This window comes from Nicotiana tabacum, chromosome 8 (assembly GCF_000715075.1).
Source record: "Nicotiana tabacum cultivar K326 chromosome 8, ASM71507v2, whole genome shotgun sequence".
In the NCBI taxonomy this organism is placed as follows: Eukaryota; Viridiplantae; Streptophyta; class Magnoliopsida; order Solanales; family Solanaceae; genus Nicotiana; species Nicotiana tabacum.
In genome coordinates, this window is record NC_134087.1 from 126,797,107 (window position 1) to 126,822,991 (window position 25,885).

The window sequence follows — 25,885 nt, forward strand, 5'->3', positions numbered from 1 at the left end:
GAGTAAATGGTCCACATAATCAGTGTGTTTATCTTTCAAATAATGCACATAAAGGATGAATAGGTGTCACTCGGGGTTATAAACCTGCTTGGAAATTTGGATAAGGCTAACTAATGGACTTAATACACCTAGGGTATTAATCCTCCTAAGGTTGCGTGATGCATGCCCCTAAGAAGGAATTTGGTTTAGCTCTATCCTAGGTCGGCTAAGAGTGGGTTTTCTAGACTGGTCTTTTCCCAAGTAGACAACTTGAGAGTGGAAAGTTGTGACTGTCGATTGCACCGCTGATCGACTTACCCACAAACTTTCCCCTAAAAAGTATTTTTTGAAAAAGTGCACGGCCGCAAACTGCGTAACCGCTAGGTGTGTGCTCAGTGTGAATTTTCCAAAAGTGGAGGAAGTGAAAACGGAATGACAGTTTATAAAAGATAGTAATCACATTTTATAAGGAGTAGCACATTTTCAAATAAGGCAACAAATAAAAACATTCACAAAATACAAAAGCCATTTTTATTAACCTAAGTTTGTTATGGTTTAAAATCTAAATTCCCCAGCAGAGTCGCGAAGCTATTATACCCCATTTTAACACGGGTCAAATTAGAGTATAACATATTAGCGATTTTGAGGTTGAATTAATTCTTAAAAGAGTGGCCACCTAATTAATTCTAAGGTGAATTAGGACACCTATTTTTAAAGCTTAAGTCAAACTCTTTCATATTGTCTTAACATAAAGATTCTAAATAAGGGTTTTAAATATTTTAAAAGGAAGGTTTTAAAACACCTTTTAAAATCCGTTAATAACGATTAACCGGCCGAACTTAGGTTAATAAGTATTAAATAATTTATCGAAAACATTTAAGGTATTACAAGACAATAACTTATAATTGAGTAGTTTAAACTTGAAAATATTATTAAGTAAAAAAACAAAAGAAGTTAAAAGCTAATTAATATGTGCATATATAAATTTGGAAGCAAACGATCATTTTTTTTAAAAACCTGTCACTAACCGCAATAAAAAGAAAACTATTTTTGTTTGTCATCAAACTTTATTAAGGTCAAGAAGTTGTTGAAATTATTTATTTAAAGAAAAAAAAAAAGAAATCTGCAAAATTCAATTCAAAAGCCATGTTGTCAAGCACAAGAAAGTTTCATTGCCTTCTTTATGTCTCTAGAGAATGGACCAATATTCCAAGTGATTGAATTCTTAGAAGTTTTTTGATTAGTAAGATATTTGGCCAGAATAACGGTTATAAATTTACACGATAAAATTAATCATCAATAATAAAACAAACTCCACAGAAAACCAAATCACATAAACTAACGAAATTTAGACAAAGTAAGTAAAGAATAATGAAAGCCGCCATAGGCGACCCCAAGCAAATTTGCTTGTTTTCTTCTTGTCCGATGCGATTAAAGAAGATAGTTTGTGATAACTCTATGTGGGTAGGAAGAGTCTTGCGTTAAGACTCCAGGTCACTCTGAAGTGTACATGCAAAGAAAAAATAGAGAATAAAGATTAGTAAAAATAGTCTTAAACATATAGTGTTCGAAATGAGTAGAATAATCACAGAAAATCTTTTGTAAAACCCAAATTAGCTTTCATATTGTCAAAACCCTTTTAGGCTTGCAGGTTTTTTTTATATCAGACAATAGAATTCCAAACAAAACTTTTAGCATCAAGCCTTAGAGAAAAGGTTTTCAACAGTAAGTTCCTACATAAACCTATATAAATATTTATATCCAGGTGATTAAACTGACATAGGTTAGAGTTTTAGAATATACTTCTGGTAAACAATAAACTATTAGACAAGTTATACAACAAAATAGCTGAAGGTTTTCTTTCTAACTTAAACTAACACTACCTCAAATAAGACAAATGCTTAACAAGACTTAATGCTATTCTACCACATAAACCAGTCATTTGACAAGATCATAAACCACATGTAATCATAACATAATATCATATGAAGCTACAGTTTGTCTATTAGCATGGATTCTAACAGATACTTTAATAGTCTATATGAATATCTTATGCATGTACACATATATTTCAAATTGATACTACCCTTTTCTTGAAAATATGATTTCTCAAAATGTACGCAAAATCAATCTATGGTTAAAATAAGGTTTTTTTTTTAGGAAATAGTTTTTAATCACGAACTAAAATGAGATATTTTTTATATACACACAGTAGATGAACATGGCTTCCATCTAAAGGTTCAAACTTGTAATGAATCCTAACAGCTAGAGAGCATGTTGCCTTTTCACATATCTATGCAAGGCAATAGGTTACTATAGTCATGATTCTGGTAGAATTTAAGGCATGAATCTCTGCTGCATAAGAACTAAAAAATAGAAAGAAAAAAAACACGATAAAACTTCTACAACATTTATAAATGATAAAACACATGGTAACTTTTAACACAAAAAACAACTAGCATTTTTATGGAACATTATCAGTCATAATGCAAATACCTCACGCCCAGAAACTAATTTCCTTAAAGACATAATGTCTACACACAAATAAACTCTAAATCATGATTTCTAATATGTTACTTAAAGTAATAAATACAGAATAGCAGGTTTAGATCTAACTTTTATTGGAACAGTGACCCTGGTGCTCTTAAGGCTTCGGATCTACTCCTCTTTTAATGATATTGAATCGGACAGAGATTGATAGGGATTAAACTAGTTATTGAGATTAAGTTTTAACGTGAACCTTTTTTAATTCCTAATTAGTATGAAAATAGCGGCATCTTATGAATATGCTTCATGTGTGAACCAAACAAATTTCTGTATACATGATTTACACAAAGAAAGTAATTGAACCATGAACTTCTATAACAGAACAAAAGGGGACTAGCACATGATTCTACTGGATAAGAAAACAACGACTTTATACTTAATAAAAATAAAGAGAGACTAAAACTTAGAAGGAAAAACTGACCTTTTGCGGTACAGGAACTGAGATCGCGCCAAGGTCTACTATCTCCGGCCTCTACTCTGCAACCTCGAACGATCATCAAATTCCAAAACGATTACGCCGCGGCCTCTAGTTCGGTTAAACGAGACCAGTAGGGGGTGACCATAATGAGCCCTTAAAGCGTGGCTCCAATGAGTAAGAAATCAGAGAAGGAGGCTCGGAGAAGAATGTAAAAAAGGTTGTGGGTTCAAAAGTTGCTGAAAATCTCCACCAAGTTTGGTATTTATTGGAGATGGATTAGGGCTCTCTAGGGTTAGTTGGGCGGGATTCTTGATTTTTGATTTTTCATTCAAAATGAACGTTTTAAATTTGATCGTTGATCTTTCTTGGACGGACTTTGCAGATGTTGCTCCCAAACGCACACGCAAGTATACATGGTCAACAAGTAATATAATGATAAGTTGAGTGTCGAACCCACAGAGACTTGTATAAACTACTCACTAAATCACTAAAATTGTTATTCAATCCAGCTAAACCAAAGTCCAGTAATATGATTATATTATACTATGATTCTAAATAATAACTAAATTATCAAGTAACGAGTTGATTGTTGTGTATTCAGTAGAGACAAGTATTCCAGGGTTGTGATCGATTCACCATTCGTATTGTGTTCTAATTAACTCTCCCTTTCATATAATTCACTCATGGTTGCTAATTAATCTATAAATGCTCTCATAGCCTTCTCCCGAAGTACTACTCACCTATTCTCAATAGATTAATACATATATTCCTATAAAATCAATCTATTAAGAACGCATTAAGATTACGATATTTAATTAAGCACGGTGACTAGGTATATTCCTATTCTAACCACACATCCGCTTCCCCTAAGGGTTAAGATCGTGCTCTCTTCAATTCTTCTCCAATCTAAACATGGCTTTCCCAAGCATAGCATAGATAGTAAATAGAACCTAATTGTTGGCCAGACAATTAAGCAATTAATCACAGAATAGAAGAAACAACCATATATTGGTGAATTATAATCAAGGTCAAGTTAATATCAAACAACAATATTCATGGCTAAATCACAACCCCAGAACAATGGGTTTTTAGCCACTCATGATGTAATCAAAACAATTGCATAAGTGTTGAATCAATTGGAAATTCTAGAAAAAGATGAATAAAACTGAGAATTCTCCTCTTCCTCACGATCCCGTGTATATCTTCCTCCAAAGTGGCGTCTCCCCCTTCAAAAAATAGGTTTTCTCCTGCTTTTATACGTGTTGGGTAGGTCTAGGGCCGAAATAACCTTGTCCCGGACGAATTTGGAGAATATTCACATCACTGGCGTCCATCCCGGCGCCCACCAGGGCGATGCCCAATTTGCCAACACTGTTTTCAGCGCCACAGGTTGCGCCAGGTGTTGCCTGTGGCGCCCAAATGGCATTTTTCCCGGTTTTGTTCCTTTTAGCTCAAATTTTACGTGTTTCGCCCCCAATTGCTCCCGAATCATTCCTACAAGTAGAAACACTTCAAATTAATATAAATCATAGCATTTAACATCCCAAATTTACGAAACAAACGTAAAATATGAGGCGATATACATAGAAATATATATATGCTTTAAGCTAAACATCAACACCCTACACTTCGACTCTTGCTCGTCCTCGAGCAATGGGACAATCTACTACCCTTCAACTACGTACAAGTATCAATTATAGAGGAGCACCTTAAATTTTAACCACACACTATACCCTTGACTATGATCAATACCGGCATACAAGCATGAATGCACAAAAATTCACATTCTTCCCGTTTAAGCATGCCCAAGTATAACCCTTCAATTCAATCAATTCCAACAGCCTATTTGTCACCACCCAACCTCAAAAGTCGACTTGCAACCACTAAGCACCCTCAATTCATGCACTTACCCAACAAGAAAGTTTACAATATTACCAATCATTCATGAGATCATGTGCCCTCACCAACAAACAAAAAGAGTGAATATAAATTGGTCCACACATTCAAATATGCTTTTGAATGTAGATTAAGGACATCACACAATTGAACAAAATTCGCTCACTCTCACAAAGAGTCCATATGCATCCCGTGGTCGTACCATAAGCTTGCCCATAGTGTATATCTCTACTAATTTAAGCTAGCCAAATCTAGGATCAATTTGGACTTTAAGGTTGTAATGTAGGCTAAGGGACGGGTATGATATATTTAGAAACAGTGGCTAACCCTCCTAAGCACTTTAATACACTACATTTACAATTCAAGCACATATTCTTCTCAAACAATTTACTTGCCACACACCATATGCAACATAGCCCTCTTTTCAATTAAGCACTTCTATAATTCCACTAGCACAAATCAATAAGAATTGGAGGCGTATGTGTTTTTCTACATTATTTGAACTCTCATTTTTTCTTTCTTTTTTTTTTTCTTTTCACACACTCCATACATTAAGGTTCATTAGCTAGTGTCTTTTGATTTCAACTTTAGTGCACCAACAGGCCCTTCCATGGTTCCACTCAAAAGCTACTCTCCAATCTCTAACCTTACTTCTTTTAGCGACTAAGTGCCTTAGGAGGTAAAGGTTCAATTAATATCCAATTAAGAACAAAATAGGGGTATGGCTTGTAATGTGGGTGCCAAAAGAAAGATCTATAGTCTCAAAGGGCTAGCAACGGAAAATTTTACTTTTATGTGACAAGCACATCCATGATCAAGCAAGAAAATGCCTACGTCATCTCCTAGATTAGCACAACTTACAATTTCGCTTCAATTAACACACGGCAAGTTCTAGACTACACAAGATAGCACAGAAAATCACAAATCCTCACACACACATTGCACATGACTCAATCAAGACGGTTCTGTTCAACTCTCAAGTCAAGCAAGCACACATAATTGAGAAATTTAAGCAATATTACATTATGTGGCATACGAGTCAAACAACTGAAAAAAAGTGCGTCACCAAATAGGCTATTTACTTTACTTAGGCTTCACAATTCAAATCAAATACACGAAAAAACAGAATGTATGTCATAGCCTAATGTGCCAGCATCAACCATGTCAATGAATATCTCAGAGCGACTCAGTTTCTTCCTAAACTACTCCTAAAAAAAAAGTACCCGATTCGAGCTACACCCTTGGAAAAGAACCGGCGCCCAAAGAAAAACCAAGGGATACTACCTAACTATCCTAAAAAACAAAAAATCTTTTTGGTGTTTTTAATCGGACTTTATCCCTTAAGAACTTGTCCAAAAGATACATCGTCGGGAAAAATCTGAACTTTTTCTAATTCTAATTTTTTTTTCAATTTTTGTTTTTATTTTTTTTTTATTTTTTAACCTAGACTATGTCTACGAGTTCTAAAAGAAAAACTAAATAAAAAAATAGTTTTATACAATTACACTTCAGAAAGTAGTTTCCCTACCCCACACGTATATTATGCATAGTCCTCGATACATGATCATAGAGAAAAATATTAAAACAAGGGCGAGAAATACTCCCTGAGACCCTCATCGGGCCTAGCTCGGACATGATCCTCAATATTAAAGGTCGGGACAACCCCACACTTAAGCTCAAACATGCTCCTCAACTTCAACTTTGGGTACTCAGACTTCCCCTACTCTGCAAAATAAAAACAACACAAAAACTTGACACTAAAAAAATAATCAATACATAAAAGATATACAGGTTGAGTTGCCTCCCAACAAGCGCCTTATTTGTAGTCGTGGCACGACTCTGCTACTCTGCTCAGGCTGGGCACTCTCTCTTCTTCTTTCTCCCATGAAGTCTAGCCTTTTTGCATGCTCTCAGAAGGTCTCCTCTTTCATCTCTGGCTCTTTTCTCAATCATCTTTACACGCTCAGCTGGAAACACCACCTCCTTTAACTCAGTTGTCCCATCTGGAACACTATAATTCATATGCTGACTCTGCTCTATTCCCTTCGATTCGACCACAGTAATCATGCACAAGTCCTCATAATGCTTAGGGAGCTTAAGTGCCTTGTACACATTAAAAGTGACCTCCTCATCGTCAACTCTCATTTTTAACTTCCATGCCCTCACATCAATAATTGCTCCACTAGTAGCTAAGAATGGTTTCCCCAAAATAATGGGCACTTCATCATCTGCCTCGTAATCAAGAACAATAAAATCAGCAGGAAGAATAAACTTTTCCACTCGAATTACCACATCCTCAATAATTCCTTCTGGCATGACTAGTGACCTATCTGCTAACTGTAAAGTGATTGTAGTAGGTCTAAGCACCCCCAATCCGAGTTGTTTGAACAAAGAGGATGGCATCAAATTTATACTAGCCCCTAAATCACATAGTGCTCTACCAACTTCTTGTTTTCCAAGAGACAAAGAAATTATGAAACTCCCAGGATCCTTCAACTTAGGAGGAAGTTTACTCTAAACTCTAGCACTGCACTCTTCAGTAAGTGCAACTGTTTCGAACTCTGCATGTCTTCGTTTGTTTGCCACAATATCTCTGAGATACCTTGCATACTTAGGCACTTCTTGCAAAATTTCCACCAAAGGCAAATTCACACTCACTTGGCTCAAAATATCTAGGAATTTCTTGTACTTAGCATCATCTTTTTTCTTCTGCAGTCTTTGTGGAAACAGAGGTGGTGGCCTAGTCTCAATTACTAGCTCAGGTCCTTTATCATTTTTCTCATTCCCCTCAACTGGCTTGGGAACTAATTCTCCTTCGGGATGAGCTATATTCTTCTTTTTCTTTGGAACTTCTTCTAATGCTCTTCCATTTCTCAAGGTAACCGCATTGACTTAAGCTTTAGGATTGGGCTCAGTATCACTAGGAAGATCCCCTATTGGTCTGGTATTTTGGGCTCTGGCAAGTTGGCCCACGTGGTGCTCCAAATTTCTCAGTGTTGTGGCTTGAGCCTGCTGATCAGCCATTATTTTCTGATTGAAAGTTTGTTGATCTGCTATTAATTTCTGATTGAAATTTTGTTGATCTGCTATTAATTTTTGATTTAGGGCTTGCTGGTCGGCCATCAATTTCTTCATCATCTCCTCAAGGCTAGCTTGTTGTTCAGCCTGAGGTGGTCTGGATTATTGTTGAGGTGCTTGAGGCCGGTATTGATTCTGATTGCCTTGATTTCCACCCCAAGAGAAGTTTGGGTGATTCCTCTAATTGGGATTGTAAGTTTCCCCATACTGATTTGTTTGGCCTCGATTTGCATTACCCACAAAATATACAGATTCTAGATTTGCTGGGCATAGATTGCTCATGTGACCTTCTCCACATACTTCACAAAATATTTGAACTTGTTGCACTGGCTAGGCTTGTTGCTTGTTAATGATCATGATCATCTGATTGACTTGGTTGGTCAGCGTAGAGACCTATGCTGACAATGCTGAGACAACATCTAATTCAAGAACCCCTGGTGATTTTTGTACCATGTTCCTACCCATATCTCCTTGAAAATTCGGATTGCTTTTGGAAAATTTGTTCAATAACGCATAAATTTCATCAAAGCTTTTCTCCAATATTTAACCTCCAACTACATCATCGACTACAATTTTTGTTTGGGGATGGAGCTCTTCTATGAAGGTGTGAACTAACACTTCATTCATCTGATTGTGATGAGGACAGTCTCTGAGTAGCCCCTTGAACCTTTCCCAAGCTGAGTATAAAAATTCTCCTGCTTTCTGTTTGAAGGCAACTATCTCACTTTTGATCTTTGTAGTTTTGCCTGAAGGGAAGAACCTTGCCAGAAATTTTCTTGCCAAATCATTCCATGATGTAATGGAATTAGCTGGTTCTACCTTTAGCCATCGCTTAGCTTCGCCCAACAGAGAGAATGGAAAAAGTGTGAGCCTCACATAATCTGGAGTGACCCCGTTAGTGATATAAGTATCACTAATCTCCAAGAAGTTCAGAATATGCTATTGTGGATCCTCGTTTGGAAGACCCATAAATTGCCCGTTTGCATGAAGTAGCTGGATCATGCTCTGTTTCAGCTCAAAGTGCCCAGTGATTCTAGGATTCACTATGCTGGAGGTAACATTAGCAATATTGGGCATTGCTACCTCCTGAACAGCCATATGTTACTCCTCTGCCATGTTCACAGGAAATTGAATGAGTGCTTGAATATTGTTTGTATCCCTTGCTTCCCTCAACCTCCTGTGAAATGTTTTCTCAGGTTCGGGGTCAAAGCCGTTGAGTCTGTCCTGGCTTCTGACCTTACGCACTCAATCAAAGTTTCTGAGATTAGAGCAACAATCGAGTAACGTTAGACTAGACAAAATAAACAATTAAAGCAAAAACTAGAAAGTAGTTTATATTCAAGTCCCCGGCAACGGCGCCAAAAACTTGTTACTCCCAAACGCACACGTAAATATACGTGGTCGATAAGTAATATAATGATAAGTTGAGTGTCGAACCCACAGAGACTTGTATAAACTACTCACTAAATCACTAAAATTGTTATTCAATCCAGCTAAAATCAAAGTCCAGTAATATGATTATATTATACTACGATTCTAAATAATAACTAAATTATCAAGTAACGAGTTGATTGTTGTGTATTCAGTAGAGACAAGTATTCTAAGGTTTTGATCGATTCACCATTCGTATTGTGTTCTAATTAACTCTCCATTTCATATAATTCACTCATGATTGCTAATTAATCGATAAATGCTCTCATAGCCTTCTCCCGAAGTACTACTCACCTATTCTCAATAGATTAAGGCCTATATTCCTATGAAATCAATCTATTAAGAATGCATTAAGATTACGATATTTAATTAAGCACGGTGACTAGGTATATTCCTATCCTAACCACAAATCCGCTCCCCCTAAGGGTTAAAATCGTGCTCTCTTCAATTCTTCTCTAATCTAAACACGACTTTCCCAAGCATAGCATAGATAGTAAATAGAACCTAACTGCTGGCCAAACAATTAAGCAATTAATCACAGAATAGAAGAAACAACCATATATTGGTGAATTATAATCAATGTCAAGCTAATATCAAACAACAATATTCATGGCTAAATCACAACCCCAGAACAATGGGTGTTTAGCCACTCATGATGTAATCAAAACAATTGCATACGTGTTGAATCAATTGGAAATACTTGAAAAAGATGAAGAAAACTGAGAATTCTCCGCTTCCTCACGATCCCGTGTGTATCTTCCTCCAAAGTGGCATCTCCCCCTTCAAAAAATAGGTTTTCTCTTGCTTTTATACGTGTTGGGTAGGTCTAGGGCCGAAATAACCTTGCCCCGGGCGAATTTGGAGAAGATTCACGTCACTGGCATCCAGCCCGGCGCCCACCAGGGCACTGCCCAATTTACCAACACTGTTTTCAGCGCCACAGGTGGCGCCAGGCGCTGCTTGTGGCGCCCAAATGGCATTTTTCCCGGTTTTGTTAAATCTTGCGTGTTTCGCCCCCAATTGCTCCTGAATCATTCCTACAAGTAGAAATACTTCAAATTAATATAAACATAGCATTTAACATCCCAAATTCATGAAACAAAAGTAAATTATGAGGCTATATATATAGAAATATATATGCTTTAAGCTAAACATCAGCAGACATCACGTGATTTGGTCAAAAAGGCGTGATTTGTTTCAGTCCTTACCCGAATTGGCGAGGCTGTGGTCTGCTTCAATTTGATTTCGAAGTTGTCAAGCACAAACAAAAAAGAGGAAAAGGAATATCCTTTGGAATATTTAGATACATAATGAGAGTAGAGAGACCTTTTTGCACAAAAATGGTGCGTCATTCCTCTACTTGAAAGATATAAGAGCCTGGAAGTTTTCTGAAAATGGAGAAGGGAGTGGGGCGTCTGTTTTGAGGGAGATAGAGAGAGGTTAGGAGATTTAGGTTATGGAAAAGCTGGGCTGTTGGATCTGTTATTGGGCTATTGAGAAGTGATGGACTGCTGAAAGGTGGTGATGTAAAGGCTTTGCTTGGGCCGAAAACCATGGCATTTTCCTTCTTCCAATTAATTTAATTTTGCTCTCATATCTTAATAACTTGGACTCTATAAAAATTTCATAAATAAATAATAATAATAAGTAAATATAACATATTTGTAGCAGTAAAACTAATATATCATATCTTTTAAAAATAAAATTACGTTGAGTAATAAACTTATCCAAATATGAAATTCTTTCTCCCCACAAAATGGAACTTTCCCCTCCCTTTGGCCAAATATCACTCCTAATTAATTGTTGAATCTCTCCCAAAATTCATGATTATTTTCAATAACTTTCTTCCTTTAAGGGAATTCGAAGACTTAAAGAAGTGGTAGAGGTGTATGGATTAAAATTAAAATCACGTATTTGCAAACAACTTGAAAATAGTCCATCGTGCTAATTACACAAACTGATTGGCACGATTTGATTGAAATTTATATCCACTATAAATTATTCTTGATACTTCAAAATCTTTTAACTATGACCATTTTAAAATTGCAACCATAAAAAAAATAAACATGTCTTTCAAAAACTCTACGAAACTCTAAAAAAATATGTGTATAGTACTATATATGTTGTGTTATATAATGTGTATTTTATGTACATCACATATATATTTATATATTAAACTAATATATATATATAATGTGTATAAAACTAAGGTATATGCATATAATAATAATAATAATAATAATAATAATAATAATAATAATAATAATAATAATAATAATAATAATAATAATAATAATAATAATAATAATAATAATAATAATAATAATAATAATAATAATAATTGACTAATCACTTCAATAACTATAACAATAATAATAATAAAAGGTAACAAATAATTAAGATAGGGCATGAAATTATTAATGACTAGGGAGCACTAGAAAATTAATCAGAAGAAAGGTAGGACAAAATTGGGTATCAACAACGCTGCGGCACGCAGCCCAATCCAATATATATATTGTTGCGGCATGCAGCCCGATCCATATAAGTATTGCTGCGGCGTGCAGCCCGATCCATAATATATACATATAATATTACTGCGGCATGCAGCCCGATCCATAATATATATAATCCTCACCATTTGGTCCTCAACCTCTCTCAGTCATTAACCTCACAGTCACTCGGGCATAACAGTAGAAATCAGGGAACTCAGTCCGAAAAGTTCTCACATTTTAAGAAGTAGAGTGATAAAACCAGTTTTAAACAATAAACAGGTAAAACATGACTGAGAATCTGCTTTTAAACAAATAGAGTGAGGAAAAACAGTAAAAATGCCCCTAAGGGTCTCAACATTTCGGCACAAGGCCCCAAACATGGAATACAACCCATAATACAGTATAAATTTCTAAAATACGGGATATTATAAGACTTAAAATCAAGTACGCAGCTTAATAGCCGCTACGGGACGGACCAAGTCACAATCCCTACCAGTGCACGCGACACACGCTCGTCACCTAACATGTGGGTCACCTCATTTATCAAAATGATACAAAATACCGGAGTTTTGTATCCTCAGTTCTAGATTTACAATGGTTACCTCAAACCGGATAAATTACTACTCTACGACGCCTTTGCCTCTCCCCTCGGCCTCAACCTGCGCCGAATCTACCCAAAATCAGAATCATAACATTAGAATATGCTAAAGGGACGAAGCCCATGCGAAATTAATCAAATTATACTAAAAATCCCGAATTTGGTTCAACCCGACCCCTTGGCCCACGTCTCGAAATTCGATTAAAATCACATCAACGGAATCCTTATCCTTCCACGAGTCTATACATACCACGTCTGAATGGCCTAAAATTTTGCACATGCATCACAAATAACACAACGGACCTACTCCAACTTCCGAAATTCCATTCCGACCCCTATTTAAAAATCTCGCCTATCAACCGGAAAACGCCAAAATTCTAATTTCGTCAATTCAAGCCTAAATCTACTCCGTACCTCCAAAATACATTCTGATCACGCTCCTAAGTCCCAAATCACCTCCCGAAGATATCTGAACCATCGGAACTCACATCCGAGCCCTTTAACACATAAGTCAACATCCGATTGACTTTTCCAACTTAAGCTTCCTCAAAAGAGGCTAAGTGTCTCAAACCTTACCAAAACCTCTCTGAACCCAAGCCAACCAACCTGATAACACAAAATACAGCTGAACAAGGCAATAAGAAGCAAAAATGGAGATAACGGAACATTAACTCATGAAACAACCGGTCGGGTCGTTACAGTAGCAATATAGTTAATGTAAAAAATATAGAAATCTTACATTTGGAACAGGATATGACTAATTTTGAATTTAGTACATTGCTGATTCACCAAAGTTAGGCACAATTTTAGTTGAATTTTTAAAATTAGGTAAGTTTAAATATAAAATTTTTATTCGACATTCAATAACAATTGATCAATATTTTGAGGATAGTTTTGTATATAATTTTTTTAGACTATAAAAATTTAATAATAGATAAAATTGCATATTCTAATAGACAATGAAATTTACGTTTGTCTTGCATTACATATTTCATTTTCGAATCAAGCGAGTACCAAATTCTTTGCGGTTCACGATTGCCGTCTATGGTATAATTTGGTAACATTTTGTATATTACTCATCATACAATTGTACTTTCTATAGCCTTGTGGTTTGCAAATTACTATGAAAGCAAAGAAAATCATTGACAGTAAAAGCTCAGAATTGGTCTTTTTTTTATTAACTGTGTTTGAAAATCTATCTGATTCCTTTTGATAGATGATAGTCCTAGTTCTTATTTGAAAATACATACTTTATTAGACGTATTTTCATTTGAAATAGGAGTACTTGATAAAAGTGGTTCGTTTTAATAAAATTAAACAAATAGTGGCTCTTGAATTTGTTGGCTTAATGTTTCTAAGGTAACAATAACGCGCAATTTGATATGGACTCTTTATAAACTTTATGTTTTAGTCGGATAACTCCCTATTTTAATAGAACTCTTCATTGTAATGACAATTATGGCCTTCACCAGTAGAATTAAACTTCAATTATTCAAGAATATTTTCGTATACCAATATTATTATTCGTGCTTTTATTATAATAATAGTGTATATATATATATATATATATCATTGTCATTGTTAATATATGTGAATAATATCATATTTTCTTCCGTGCATACTCTCATGGTATCAGAGCAATTGTGAGAGAGCTGTGCATAAATTCCAGCGATTTCGGAAAGAGAAATCAGTCACCGGAATCCTTTTTCCGGCAACTTTTTCAAGGTTGTTTGCGTCTGCATTATCTCTGTCAGTGTTGTGCAAAATCCAACACTACCACATGAGTCACCACTGTCCGGCGACCAAATCCCAGAAAAATCTTCGACAGCAGCCTCCCCACACGCCCCCATGCGCCACCAGAAGCTCATGCGTGTGAGCTCACGCGCTAGCTCGTACAACAACTTCCGGTTATTTTTTGAAAAAGTTTCTTCAGAAAAGTTGGTTCGTCTACCAATTCCGACCCCACCCATGATGTTTAGTTTGATTCTGACCACTTTGAGTTTTTTCTGGCGACTACACTGATTTTTTCGGTAGCTACAGTAATTTTCCGGCAAAAAACATGTCTCCTTCATCTTTTTCAGCGAGTTTTCAATTGATTCTTTCTGTTATTTGGTGAAAATTTTATAGACCTCACTTCAATCCAATGATGTCTTTGGGAGTCGATGCTTTCGGGTCTAAAAATCCGGGATCTAGCAGTTTTGGTGTTATGATTACCTCAAAACTTTTAATAGAAAGTTCAAACTACTTAGCTTGGGCTTCGTCTGTCGAGTTGTGGTGTAAAGGTCAGGGTGTTCAAGATCATTTAATCACGAAGTCTAGCGAGGGAGATGAAAAGACCAAAGCACTTTGGGAGAAGATCGATGCTCAATTATACAGTATTTTGTGGCGATCTATTGATTCTAAGTTGATGCCCTTGTTTCGTCCATTCCAGACAAGTTATTTGGTTTGGGAAAAAGCTCTCACTTTATACACTAATGACATATCTCGTTTCTATGATGTGATATCACGGATGACAAATTTAAAGAAATATGAATTAGATATGTCTACTTACTTGGGATAAGTACAGGCAGTCATGGAGGAATTTGAGAAGTTGATGCCAGTTTCTGCTAGTGTTGAAAAGCAGCAAGAGTAGCGACAAAAGATGTTTCTAGTTCTTACTCTTGCTGGACTTCCTAATGATCTTGACTCAGTACGCGATCAGATTTTGGCTAGTCCGACTGTCCCCATAGTTGATGAATTATTCTCTCAATTACTTCGCCTTGTTGCAGTACCAAGTCACCCAATGATCTCATCACAGACACTTGACTCGTCTGTTCTCGCATCCCAGACAGTGGACAATAAGGCATCTCATACTATGGAGAATAGACGAGGAGGAGGTCGCTTTGGAAGATCTAGACCCAAGTGCTCTTATTGTCATAAACTTGGACACACTCGTGATGTGTGCTATTCTTTACATGGTCGCCCACCCAAAAATACTTAAGTTACTCAGACCGAGACTACATGTAACCAAGGATTTTCTTTATTTGAAGGGGAATATAATGAGTTCCTTCAGTATTGAGCAAGTAAGCAGACATCTCCACAAGTAGCCTCTGTTGCTCAGACTGATACTTCTGTTGCTGGTAATTCTTTTGCTTGTATTTCCCAATCTAGTACTCTTTGACCATGGGTTGTGGACTCAAGTGCCTCTGATCATATCTCTGTAATAAATCCCTTTTGTCAAATATTGTGTATTCACAGTCTCTTCCAACTATTACTTTAGCCAATGAGTCTCAAACTAAAGCAAAAGGAGTTGGACAAGCTAATCCCCTACCCTCTGTCACTCTAGATTCCATTCTTTATGTCCTGGTTGTCCTTTTAGTCTTGCATCTGTTAGTCGTTTGACTCGTTACCTCCATTGTGGTATATATTTTATTGATGATTCATTTATTATACAGGACCGCAGTACAGGACAGACAATTGGAACATGGATTGAATCAGAAGGCCTTTACTACCTTAACTCGCTCAATTCCTCCAAGGCATGTCTAGTTACAGATCTTCCAGACCTAATTCACAGATGTTTAGGACATCCAAGTTTATCCAAGCTTCAGAAGATAGTGCCTAGTTGGTCTAGTTTATCTACATTAGATTGTAAGTCGTGTCAGCTCGGGAAAAATACCCGAGCCTCCTTTCCTCGTAGTATTGAGAGTCATGCAGAGTCTGTTTTTTCTTTAGTTCATTATTATATATGGGGCCCTTTATTTTGTTAGTTTCGTTGATGATTATTCAAGATGTATTTGGCTTTTCTTAATGAAAGATCGTTTTGAGTATATTCCACAATTTTTGTGCTGAAATCAAAAATCAATTTGGTGTTTCTATTCGCACTTTTAGCAGTGATAATGCCTTAGAATATTTATCCTCTCAATTTCAGCAGTTTATGACTTCTCAAGGAATTATTCATCAGACCTCGTCCTTATACCCCTCAGCAAAATAGGGTTGCAGAGAGAAAGAATAGGCACCTCATTGAGACTGCTTGCACACTTCTCATTGAATCTCATGTTCTGTTGCATTTTGGGGCGATGCAGTTCTCACAACTTATTATTTGGTTAATCGGATGCCTTCATCTCCCATCCAGAATCAGATTCCGTATTCGGTATTGTTTCTCCAGTCACCCTTATACTCTCTTCCCCCTCGTGTTTTTTGGGAACACTTGTTTCGTTCATAACTTAGCCTCTAGGAAACATAAGTTAGCTCCTCGTGCTCTCAAGTGGATCTTCCTTGTTATTGTCGTGTTCAGAAGGGATATCGTTGTTACTCACCTGATCTTCATAGGTACTTTATGTCAGCTGACGTCACATTTTTTGAGTCTAAACCTTTCTTTACCTCTTCTGACCACCTCGATATATCTGAGGTCTTACCTATACCGACCTTTGAAGAGTTCACTATAGCTCCTCCTTCACCTTCTGCCAAAGAAGTCTTACTCATTTCAACCGTTGGGGAGTCTAGTGTGGCTCCTCCTAGAGCCTCATCCACAGGAACACCACTCTTGACTTATCATCGTCATCCGCGCCCAGCATCAGAATAGCTGATTCAAGTCCTGCACCTGACCATACTCCTACTGCGGACTTGTCTCTTCCTAGTACACCGATTGCACTTCGGAAAAGGTATACAGACCACACTTAATCCTAATCCTCATTATGTCGGTTTAAGTTATCATCGTTTATCATCACCCTATTATGCTTTTATATCTTCTTTATCCTCTGTTTCCATCCATAAGTCTACAGGTGAAGCATTGTCTCATCCAGGATGGCGAGAGGCTATGATTGACGAGATGTCTGCTTTACATATGAGTGGTACTTGGGAGCTTGTTGCCGGGATGTTTGAAACATATCCCGGGATCCTCTTCGTGATGTTTGAAACATATCCTGGGATGTTTGAAACATTTCTCAAGCTGTTTGAAACATCCATCGGGATGTTTGAAATATTTTCTGGGTTGTTGAAACATCCATCAGGATGTTTGAAACAACCCGTGACTTTTGAAACATCTCTCATGATTTTTGAAATATCCATCGGGATAAATGAAACATTTCCCCGTGAAGTTTGAAACATCCTCAGGATGTTTGAAACATCCATCGGGGTGGAGTAGGAGGGGGATGCTGTTTGAAACATATCCCGGGATGTTTGAAACATCTCTAGAGTTGTTTGAAACATCTATCGAGATGTTTGAAATATCTCCCGGGTTGTTTGAAACATCCATCAGGATGTTTGAAACAACCTCGTGACTTTTGAAACATCTCTCGTGATTTTTGAAATATCCATCGGGATAAATAAAACATCTCCCGTGAAGTTTGAAACATCCCTGGGATGTTTGAAACATCCATCGGGGTGGAGTAGGAGGGGGATGTTTTTGTAAATAAAAAAACTTTGGGGGTTTTAAAAATTATATCATTAATTTTAATAACAAAAGTGTACCTTCTACCCCATTCTTAATATTTTTGTCTTAAAAATTTATATAAATTTTGAAGTGTCTTAAAAATTTAAATCCCCTAAATAGCGAGATTACAGAACCACAGAAATAAAGCAAGAACAAAGTTACTCTAACTGCTCCTCTCCTCCTTCTCTCACAGCTGCTAAAATGCACAGCAGTTGCCATTGTTTAGAAATACACAATCCAACCAGGGAAACAAGCAAGACCCAAGTGAAAGAAATGTGCTAAAATGAGCAGTTTAGAGTTCAAAGTCGTTCCGCCATAACCCACAAATCAGCAGAGAGAGGCAAGAATACTGCGCTATAGTAAAACGCAGTATAATACTGCACTATTGTACTTTACTTTAACGGCTAAAATTCTGTTAAAGTAAAACGAAATTCCGTTAAAGTAAAGCGCTGTATAATACTGCGTTTTACATAGAAAAATAACATTCTTTTTAAAAAAAAAATTGTAGAAACGTGTTTTAAGTCCAAAAATTTACCATTTTGGTTTCGGACTTGGTGTTTGCAACCCTGCTGAGTTTACATTTATTATCTACCTATCGATCCTTTTCAAATATTAGTTCATTTTTCAAACCACATTCAATTAGACCAGAGGTTGAAAACTTACCACTTGCTTGAGCTTAACGTACACGCGATTTTCATTGCCCTGGGACAGCATTTGACTTTTTTTTTTTTGTATTAATAGTTAGTGGTTCATCTATTCATTAGAAGATATTAATTTTAGAAAAAGAATAAAAGAATATTCCCTCCCTTTCTAAGTGACCAATTTACTTTTTTATTTTGGTCCAAAATAAATGTATATTTATATAATCAAGAAAAAATTTAATTTATTTTTCCAAAATTACCCTTATGTACGTATTCCTAAAAAGTCTTTTACTCCTCACATTAAGTTATACTGCAACATTTAATTAATGGTAGTTTAGTCACAATAATTATTTTTGTTTAGAATTTAGTATTTTCTTAAGGGGTGTGCCCAAGGCAAATTTGTTACTTATTGTGGATCGGAGAAGTCATAAACAAGAGGAGCAGTTCCATTTTTGGCTTATACTTTTTGTCGAAAAAATTTGCCGATCCTCCATAACTAACTTAATAAAAAATTAGATGAATATTCTCATAAATATTTTACTTAATCATAATTAGTTACATATTCTCAACTTAATTTTAGTGAACTAATACAATAAATATAAACATTGGGTATGTATACCTTTTTTATATCTGTTTTTACTATATTAGAAGTTGCAAAAAAACGTTGTTTGGATGGCTCCAACGTAACCAAAATCTTTTTCATCAACGCTCTACTCATGTTCCCTACTTACAAATTATTAATAGAGTTGTGGAGTTACACTTCGTCGTATCGCGGTTACATAGGAATACACAACCCACACCTCTCTACATCAAATGGAATTCACCACCCCCACAACTACTACAAATTAAACACCGATGGAACGGCTTCTAGGACTTCAGAGTTAAATGGAATAGGAGGGGTCATAAGATCCTCTTATGGGAACGGGATATTAGGGTATTCATAACCTATAGAGTTTGGCACTAGCATACAGATGGAGCTAACAGCATTACTTTAGCATGGTTACTACCCAGCGGAGATTAATCTTGATGCCAAAGAGGTAATCACATTAATCCATACAAATAATCCTCACTGCACTAACTTGATTAATGACTGCAGGTTGCTGCTCAGATAGTTGGGTGATCCTCTTCTCCAGCATGCATACAGGGAGGCAAATATGGTAGCTGATGGTCTAGCAAATTATGGTACCCAATTAGCATGCAGCAGCGGCATACAACTTTTTGATGCGCCACCACCTTTGGTCTATCAAGACTTCCAGTCGGACAAAGCAGACCCAGAGAGATGGAGACTTGTAAACTCTTGCGTTTTTGTTACACCCCCTACTCCCCACAATGTAAATCCATGCACAGGCATGATCTCTGCTCTCCCCTCAAGAAACACTACAGCTAGTTTTTGTGCTAATCCTTCTATGGATCCTAGCATTGCCGCAGTAAGTAGTTTTTGTACTGATCCAACTATGGATCATAGGTCAGTAGTAGATACTCCTGTAACATCAGCCATCACTGGTGCCCAGAGCACATTGCCCACTGTATCTTTTGCAACGTAGTAATGAAGTTCAGTAATCTTTTATGATTAAAAAAAAACAAAGGGGGCATATATCCGTGAGAAAGTTCATCCGCGTGAAATAAAAATTAAGTGAAGGTGGACACAATTGCAAATTGGCCTATAGAGAACCACGCAGTCGTGTGAAGCCATAAGCCAACTTGTTGCTCCATTTTCTTGGTAGTATACAAAATTTCTTCTCAATTAAAATATAACGTTGTTACTATATCAGAAGGTCAAACAAGATTTTGAATACAGCTTTTTACATTTTTTTCAATTCATTATGAGAATACAACTTGTGTTTTAATATGATTTCTAAATATGAAAATTTCCTTTTCGAAAAAAAGATCCGATATGATATAATGATCGTTCTAAAATTTGAAGAGTAACCATTATTGTGAGAAGACAAGCGAGGGGATAGCTTTATTGCGTTCTACAAACTCGATTAGTGGTGGGAGTTCTTTTTTTTTTTTTTTAATATTTCAAATGCAGTGGCCAAGCCAGAATTGTTATTAACAAGATGAAACCATAAGTTAAAGGGAATTCAACAACTACTATAGATACATAAAAAATTACTCCCTCCGTTTCAATTTATGTGAACCCATTTGATTGGGCACGAAATTTAAGAAAAGAGAGAAGACTTTTGAACTTGTGATGTAAAATAAAGCACGTATATTTTGTGTGGCTATAAATCATTGCATAAAAGTAAATTGTTTTCAAATAGGAAAAGAGGTCATTCTTTTTGGCATGGACTAAAAAGGAAATAAGTTCACATAAATTGAAACGGAGGAGTATTAATTTTGTATATATAGTGTTATTTTATGGCTAGAGACGTTTGAACTCTGCCATGTTCAAGTGAGTCCCAATCACGTGTCATTAATGTAATAAAGATGCTAAGATTAAAAATAGCTTTTTTGAGATTATATTTTTCCCTCATATACATGAACTATTCATTAAAATCTCCAAGCAAAGCATGAAATCATAAAAAGAAAAAGCAAAAAGAACATTGAAAAAGAAAAAGAAAAGAAAAAAAAAGGTTATAAATAAGTGAAGGGGTCACAATCGCCACTGATTTTGATTGACTGATTTTGGCTACTGTCCGCTTCTCCCTCACTCACTCTGCAGAAAATGCAGAATCAGGGTTTTACAGTTTGAACTGTAGAGGTGCAACAATGAAAGCCATTGAATCACAACAACGCATTCAAAATCTAAATGACTCTACACTTGAAAAACAAGACGTAGGGCTTGATCCTCAACCTTTGTTTTCATCGGATCCCAGTGTTCAAAACCCTCCTCAGAATCTACCTGACGCTGTGGAAAACGACGATGACGATGAGATAGCGTTGCAATTCATCTGCAAAGAGCTTCAGGGTCTAGTCTTGAACCAGGCTTATATCGAAGAGAGATCACAAGGAGAAAATCATGAAGAGAATGGAAGAGAAAAATCTGAAAATGAGTGCGGAGATAATTATTATGGAGGTGGTGACTATACTTGGAGTGAAAATGGATATGAAAATGAGAACGACGTGGAAAATGAGAACAGTGATGTGACGGGCTCGAAGCAATGGGGATTTAAGGGGAATAGGAAGGGGTTGAATTACCCGTTGAGACCCGATGCTGCAGATTGTGCTTATTATATGAAAACAGGGACGTGTAAATACGGATTGAATTGCAAGTTTAATCACCCTTCCCGAAGACGAAATCAGGTATGACGTGATGGGTTTGAAGTGGGTCTCCTTTTTTTTGATTGATTTTGAAGTTGTTTTCCCTTTTCTGTTCCAAGGGTCTACCGGAAACAGATAAGGTAGGATCTGCGTATACACTAACTCCCCAGACCCCACTTGTGTGGCTTTATTGGATTTGTTGTTGTTGATTTTGAAGTTGTTTATCTATGCTTATTCTATGTTTTATGGATTGAGTTAATGATATTTGTTGAATAAAATGAGTGCTGTGGGTGGATGTTAATAGTAGAGGATGTCTAGTATTAAGAATGCAGCATTTGATGTGTGAATTAGGCTAGGTGATGTTGGGTTTATACCCGCTGCTGACAAAAGCATGGTATTTAAGTGGAGAAAGATAAAGGGGCGGGCTCATTATTCACCTAATTTCAAACCCTGCGGTACTGGCCCTTGAGGATTCTCAGTCGTAAAAAAATAGAGGATTGTGGTGTTGTACTTATTTGTTTGTAAAATTACAGGTTTACTAAATTTGTTTCTCGTGCACATGGAGTAATGGGAATGAAGTGGGCCCAAATGGTGCCAAGTGGATATGAGGATTCATATGGCCGACACCTACTATTTCGAGGTTGATCGTGGTTGTTATTGCACTTCTGAAGTAATGATAGAATTCGGCGTGCAAGCTAACAGATTTCTACTTCATAATTAATTATGGGACATGATAAATTACGCATTGAAATGTGTGGTATTCTAATGGCTTTTAGTTGACATCTATGTGAGAGGATGAGTAGGATTAGAATTTTGTCTGATTTAGTAGGATGGTTGTCTGGAGATTATGTTGATCTTTGTGGTGGTCTTTCTCGCATTTACTAGTCATATGCTTACGTTAGATGTTATTTACTTACCGTATCAAAAAACAATATTTTGGTTATATGTTAAAAATATTTGGTGATGATTACGTTATTGAGTTCATTTGTGACTTCTTCAGCAATGGGCGATGGAGAAGGGCAAGCAAAAGGACGAAAGCGAGGAAAGAGCAGGGCAGATTGAATGCAAGGTTATGGAATTTATCATAGTTGAGAAACAGGATAGAGGAAGAAAATCCTTGTTTCTTCTATGCTTGCTCTTTTTGGGAATAATTTGGTTTGATGTTGAATATTGAGTATCATAATGTAAACATTAATGTTATTGTTTTTTAAAATAGAGCCTCTTTGATATCCAGTGATAAACTTGTTTATTTACGTGCATCTATTGTCTACCATTTAATATATTCCAAAGACACATTAGGTGATGCCCGATTGTGAATAATAATCAAGCTTGAGAGACGATTTATGTTAAAAATCAGGTCTTACATACTTTTTTTGTATGGATAGTCATCTTGATCTATCTATGTCTGGTGATTTGGCTGCATGACTAATACAATCTGACATTATTGGGTTAGTGAACTAGTTTGGCTTAGAATAGTAAGGGTGCATTATCGATAAGTAGGATTTAACATATTTATTTAAAAACTTGTGTTTTATTGCCTGCTCCTCATGAGATGATGAAGAGAACATAGCAAAATGTCATAGTTAATATAGTTTGAACATAATGACTTTAGATAATAACTTATTCTAACTTGCATACAAAGATAAAAACAATTTATAAGCAAAACTAGTTAGCACGTAAATATGTAGAATGACCATCTTTGGAGATATCTCCATTTGCCACTTAGAATTGACTCTTAGAATATGTCTTTATTTGATAAAGTACTTGATTAATATGAACTGCTCCTAGGATTTCTATCTGTGTTGCTTGTTTTAATTATTTTGAGCCCTGGTTAAAGCATGTAACAATTCTTTCCCAAAGTAGCTGTTGAGGCACATCAAGTGGAGCCAGTGTGTAAGCTGTAATAGGTTGTAGTATGAGAAAGTAAATGTTATGACCATAGTGTTTTAAAATCAAGGTAATTGCTAAGGGAGAAGTTCCCCACCTGTGATGCATGGGAGGTCTTCCTTTTTGTTAGTAGGTATTTCTAGGCATTCCCTTCACTTTTAAAGGTTCTATATCGAAAGGGGTAATGAATTTTCCATTACTTTTGGCTGCATATAGCAAGGTAGCATCGTTGTTTTTGTTAAGTACTCAAACTTTCAACATGTATTGAAGATAGCATCTTTAGTTTTGCTAAATTTTTTGCTTTTTCCACTGATTTTCTTGCAGTATTACCTGACAGAAGGAGGGTGCAAGTATGGAAATACCTGTAAATATTATCATAGTAGGAGAAAGGGTGCGATCTCACCTGTTCTGAATATTAACTTTCTTGGCCTTCCAATTCGGCCGGTATTGCTCCTTTCTGTCATTCACAACCTTTTTGAATTTGAGAATTATGCTTTTAAGGGATTTGTCTTCATTTCAGGGAGAGAAGGATTGCCCCTACTATATGCGCACTGGCTCCTGCAAGTATGGATCCAATTGCAGGTTTCATCATCCTGATCCATCTACAGTGGCTGGAGGTGATCCTTCTTCCGGATACAACAACGGTGGATCTGCTCCAGTAAAAAGTGCTCCCTACCCAGCAGGGTCTTCCTGGTCTTCGCCAAGAGCATTGAATGAGACAGCTTCTTTTGTACCAGTGGTATATCCAGCAAGTCAAGGCATTCCTCTTCTAAGTCCTCAATGGAATGGATATCTGGTAATTTTGTTATTTAATTTAACTGCCTTGTTTATGAAACAATTGCTGTTTATGGTTTGTCCTGCAAGTTGGGTCATCGTGTCTTTAGTGCTTCAGTTAATCCGTATTTTCTTAGATTCAGAATTTATTGATCCTGTTACTTCTATTCCCTGCAAATTTAACATGTAAGAGAAGGGATTATACTAGTATATTTTTAGCTTATTGAAGTGACAGAATAGCGGTTAGTCAAGCCATGTGCCATGTCATTCTGTCTTGGTTCAAGAAACTAGCTGAGTTTTGGACATATGTTAAATACACTACAAAGAAAAGATTTTCTATGATGTCATGTGCTCTTTGACTTTGAGTGAGGTTTATAATCCTTTATCTGTCTTAGTTTTGTAATCATATTACTTTTTTAGTAGAATGTTTGCAAATTGTTTAATAAGTTTCCTCTGATTTGTTTGTTTTTGGTGATTCAGGCCCCAGTCTATCCAACCTCAGGGAAGAGCCTCCCTACACCTCCAGAATTTATAAGAAAGGATCCAGCAACTAAGACAAACTTCTATACCCGAGCTCAACAGCCATGGCTTGTTGAAGAATACCCTGAACGGCCAGGTCAACCTGATTGCAGTTACTTTATTAAAACAGGAGACTGTAAATATAGATCTAACTGCAAATTTCACCATCGAAAGAATCAAACATCTAAGACAAACATGAGTGCTCTCAATGACAAGGGCCTGCCACTAAGACCTGTAAGTTTTTCTTCTGTCTAGATATAAATGCGTGTTGGTATTTCTTAGAAATTAATAGTTTTTTAGGCTTATGTCAATAAGATATTTAGCTGGGGTCTGAGAACACTTTTAATATCTGAATTCTCTCTGACTCTGCACAAGCAATTTCTTCAAGGAACACTTCTTAATTCCTTACAGCGATGTTTGTTCAAGGTTGTCTGTTGACATAACAGTACTTGGCCAAGATAAAAAGGCTCTTCTTTTTTATTTTGTATATTCTAACAGTTAATCTCAATTATGAACCAAATAGTAGTGAACTTGTGATTTATTTCATTGTGTTTTATAAGTGTAGGATCAAGCTGTCTGTTCATTCTACAGCCGTTATGGGATTTGCAAGTTTGGACCTGCTTGTAAGTTTGGCCATCCAGAACATTATGACAACTCAGCTTCTTCTATTGGGTCTGTCTTTGATCAGCCTCCATTCGGCAACTCTGCTACCTCATATGGCTCTAGGTGGCGAGGAAAGGAAACGGAAGTGGCTCTCTAACTAGTCTAACAAGTTTTTGCATCCACTTCATCCAGAGTACAGAATAGAAACCACAGGGCGTTTCCATTTTCTCTGACTTGAAACTCTATAGAGATAGTCTTGCTTATGTTTTATATTATCCAAATAGGATTTTGTATATTATCCATATGCATGTTTTTAGATTAGATGAGGTTATATGGATGTTGATGCAGCAGTACATCACTAGCAACATTAACTTAATCAGGATATGCAACCCCTTTTCTCCCCTTGAA

At 36.4% G+C, this 25,885-nt stretch overlaps 1 protein-coding gene, 2 long non-coding RNA genes and 1 other non-coding gene across 6 annotated transcripts; 2 read left to right on the forward strand and 2 right to left on the reverse strand.

Annotated features, from left to right (window-relative positions):
* Window positions 1-1,193: 1,193 nt before the first annotated feature.
* On the reverse strand, window positions 1,194-3,238 carry LOC142163617 (uncharacterized). Its single transcript, XR_012694563.1, has 2 exons — window positions 2,948-3,238; window positions 1,194-1,478 (listed from the first exon to the last, which is right to left on the reverse strand). It is a non-coding gene; the product is annotated as an uncharacterized LOC142163617 (long non-coding RNA).
* A 5,310-nt stretch (window positions 3,239-8,548) lies between these two features.
* Window positions 8,549-8,653, forward strand: LOC142163632 (small nucleolar RNA R71). The gene has a single exon (XR_012694578.1). It is a non-coding gene; the product is annotated as a small nucleolar RNA R71 (small nucleolar RNA).
* A 1,239-nt stretch (window positions 8,654-9,892) lies between these two features.
* LOC107785855 (uncharacterized) lies at window positions 9,893-10,827 on the reverse strand. Its single transcript, XR_001647977.2, has 2 exons — window positions 10,558-10,827; window positions 9,893-10,386 (listed from the first exon to the last, which is right to left on the reverse strand). It is a non-coding gene; the product is annotated as an uncharacterized LOC107785855 (long non-coding RNA).
* Window positions 10,828-21,079: 10,252 nt separating this feature from the next.
* Window positions 21,080-25,885, forward strand: LOC107785854 (zinc finger CCCH domain-containing protein 67). 3 transcript variants are annotated; one of them, XM_075219630.1, is made up of 6 exons: window positions 21,081-21,736; window positions 22,695-22,763; window positions 23,906-24,025; window positions 24,102-24,377; window positions 24,836-25,108; window positions 25,435-25,885. In XM_075219630.1, the coding sequence occupies exons 1-6, from the start codon at window positions 21,203-21,205 to the stop codon at window positions 25,636-25,638; spliced, it is 1,476 nt and encodes a 491-aa protein (XP_075075731.1). In that variant the 5' UTR covers window positions 21,081-21,202; the 3' UTR covers window positions 25,639-25,885. The 3 variants fall into 3 exon arrangements, with proteins under 3 accessions (XP_075075732.1, XP_075075731.1, XP_016462729.1); XM_016607243.2 differs by having other exon boundaries at window positions 21,082-21,736; window positions 25,440-25,885; XM_075219631.1 differs by lacking the exon at window positions 22,695-22,763 and having other exon boundaries at window positions 21,080-21,736.

Excerpts from the sequence above, each read along its gene's own strand:
- LOC107785854 (XM_075219630.1), top strand. The coding sequence starts at position 21,203 with ATGAAAGCCATTGAATCACAACAACGCATTCAAAATCTAAATGACTCT. Across the intron at positions 21,737-22,694 it reads CTTCCCGAAGACGAAATCAG|CAATGGGCGATGGAGAAGGG; the intron begins GTATGACGTGAT and ends TGACTTCTTCAG. Across the intron at positions 24,026-24,101 it reads TTGGCCTTCCAATTCGGCCG|GGAGAGAAGGATTGCCCCTA; the intron begins GTATTGCTCCTT and ends TCTTCATTTCAG.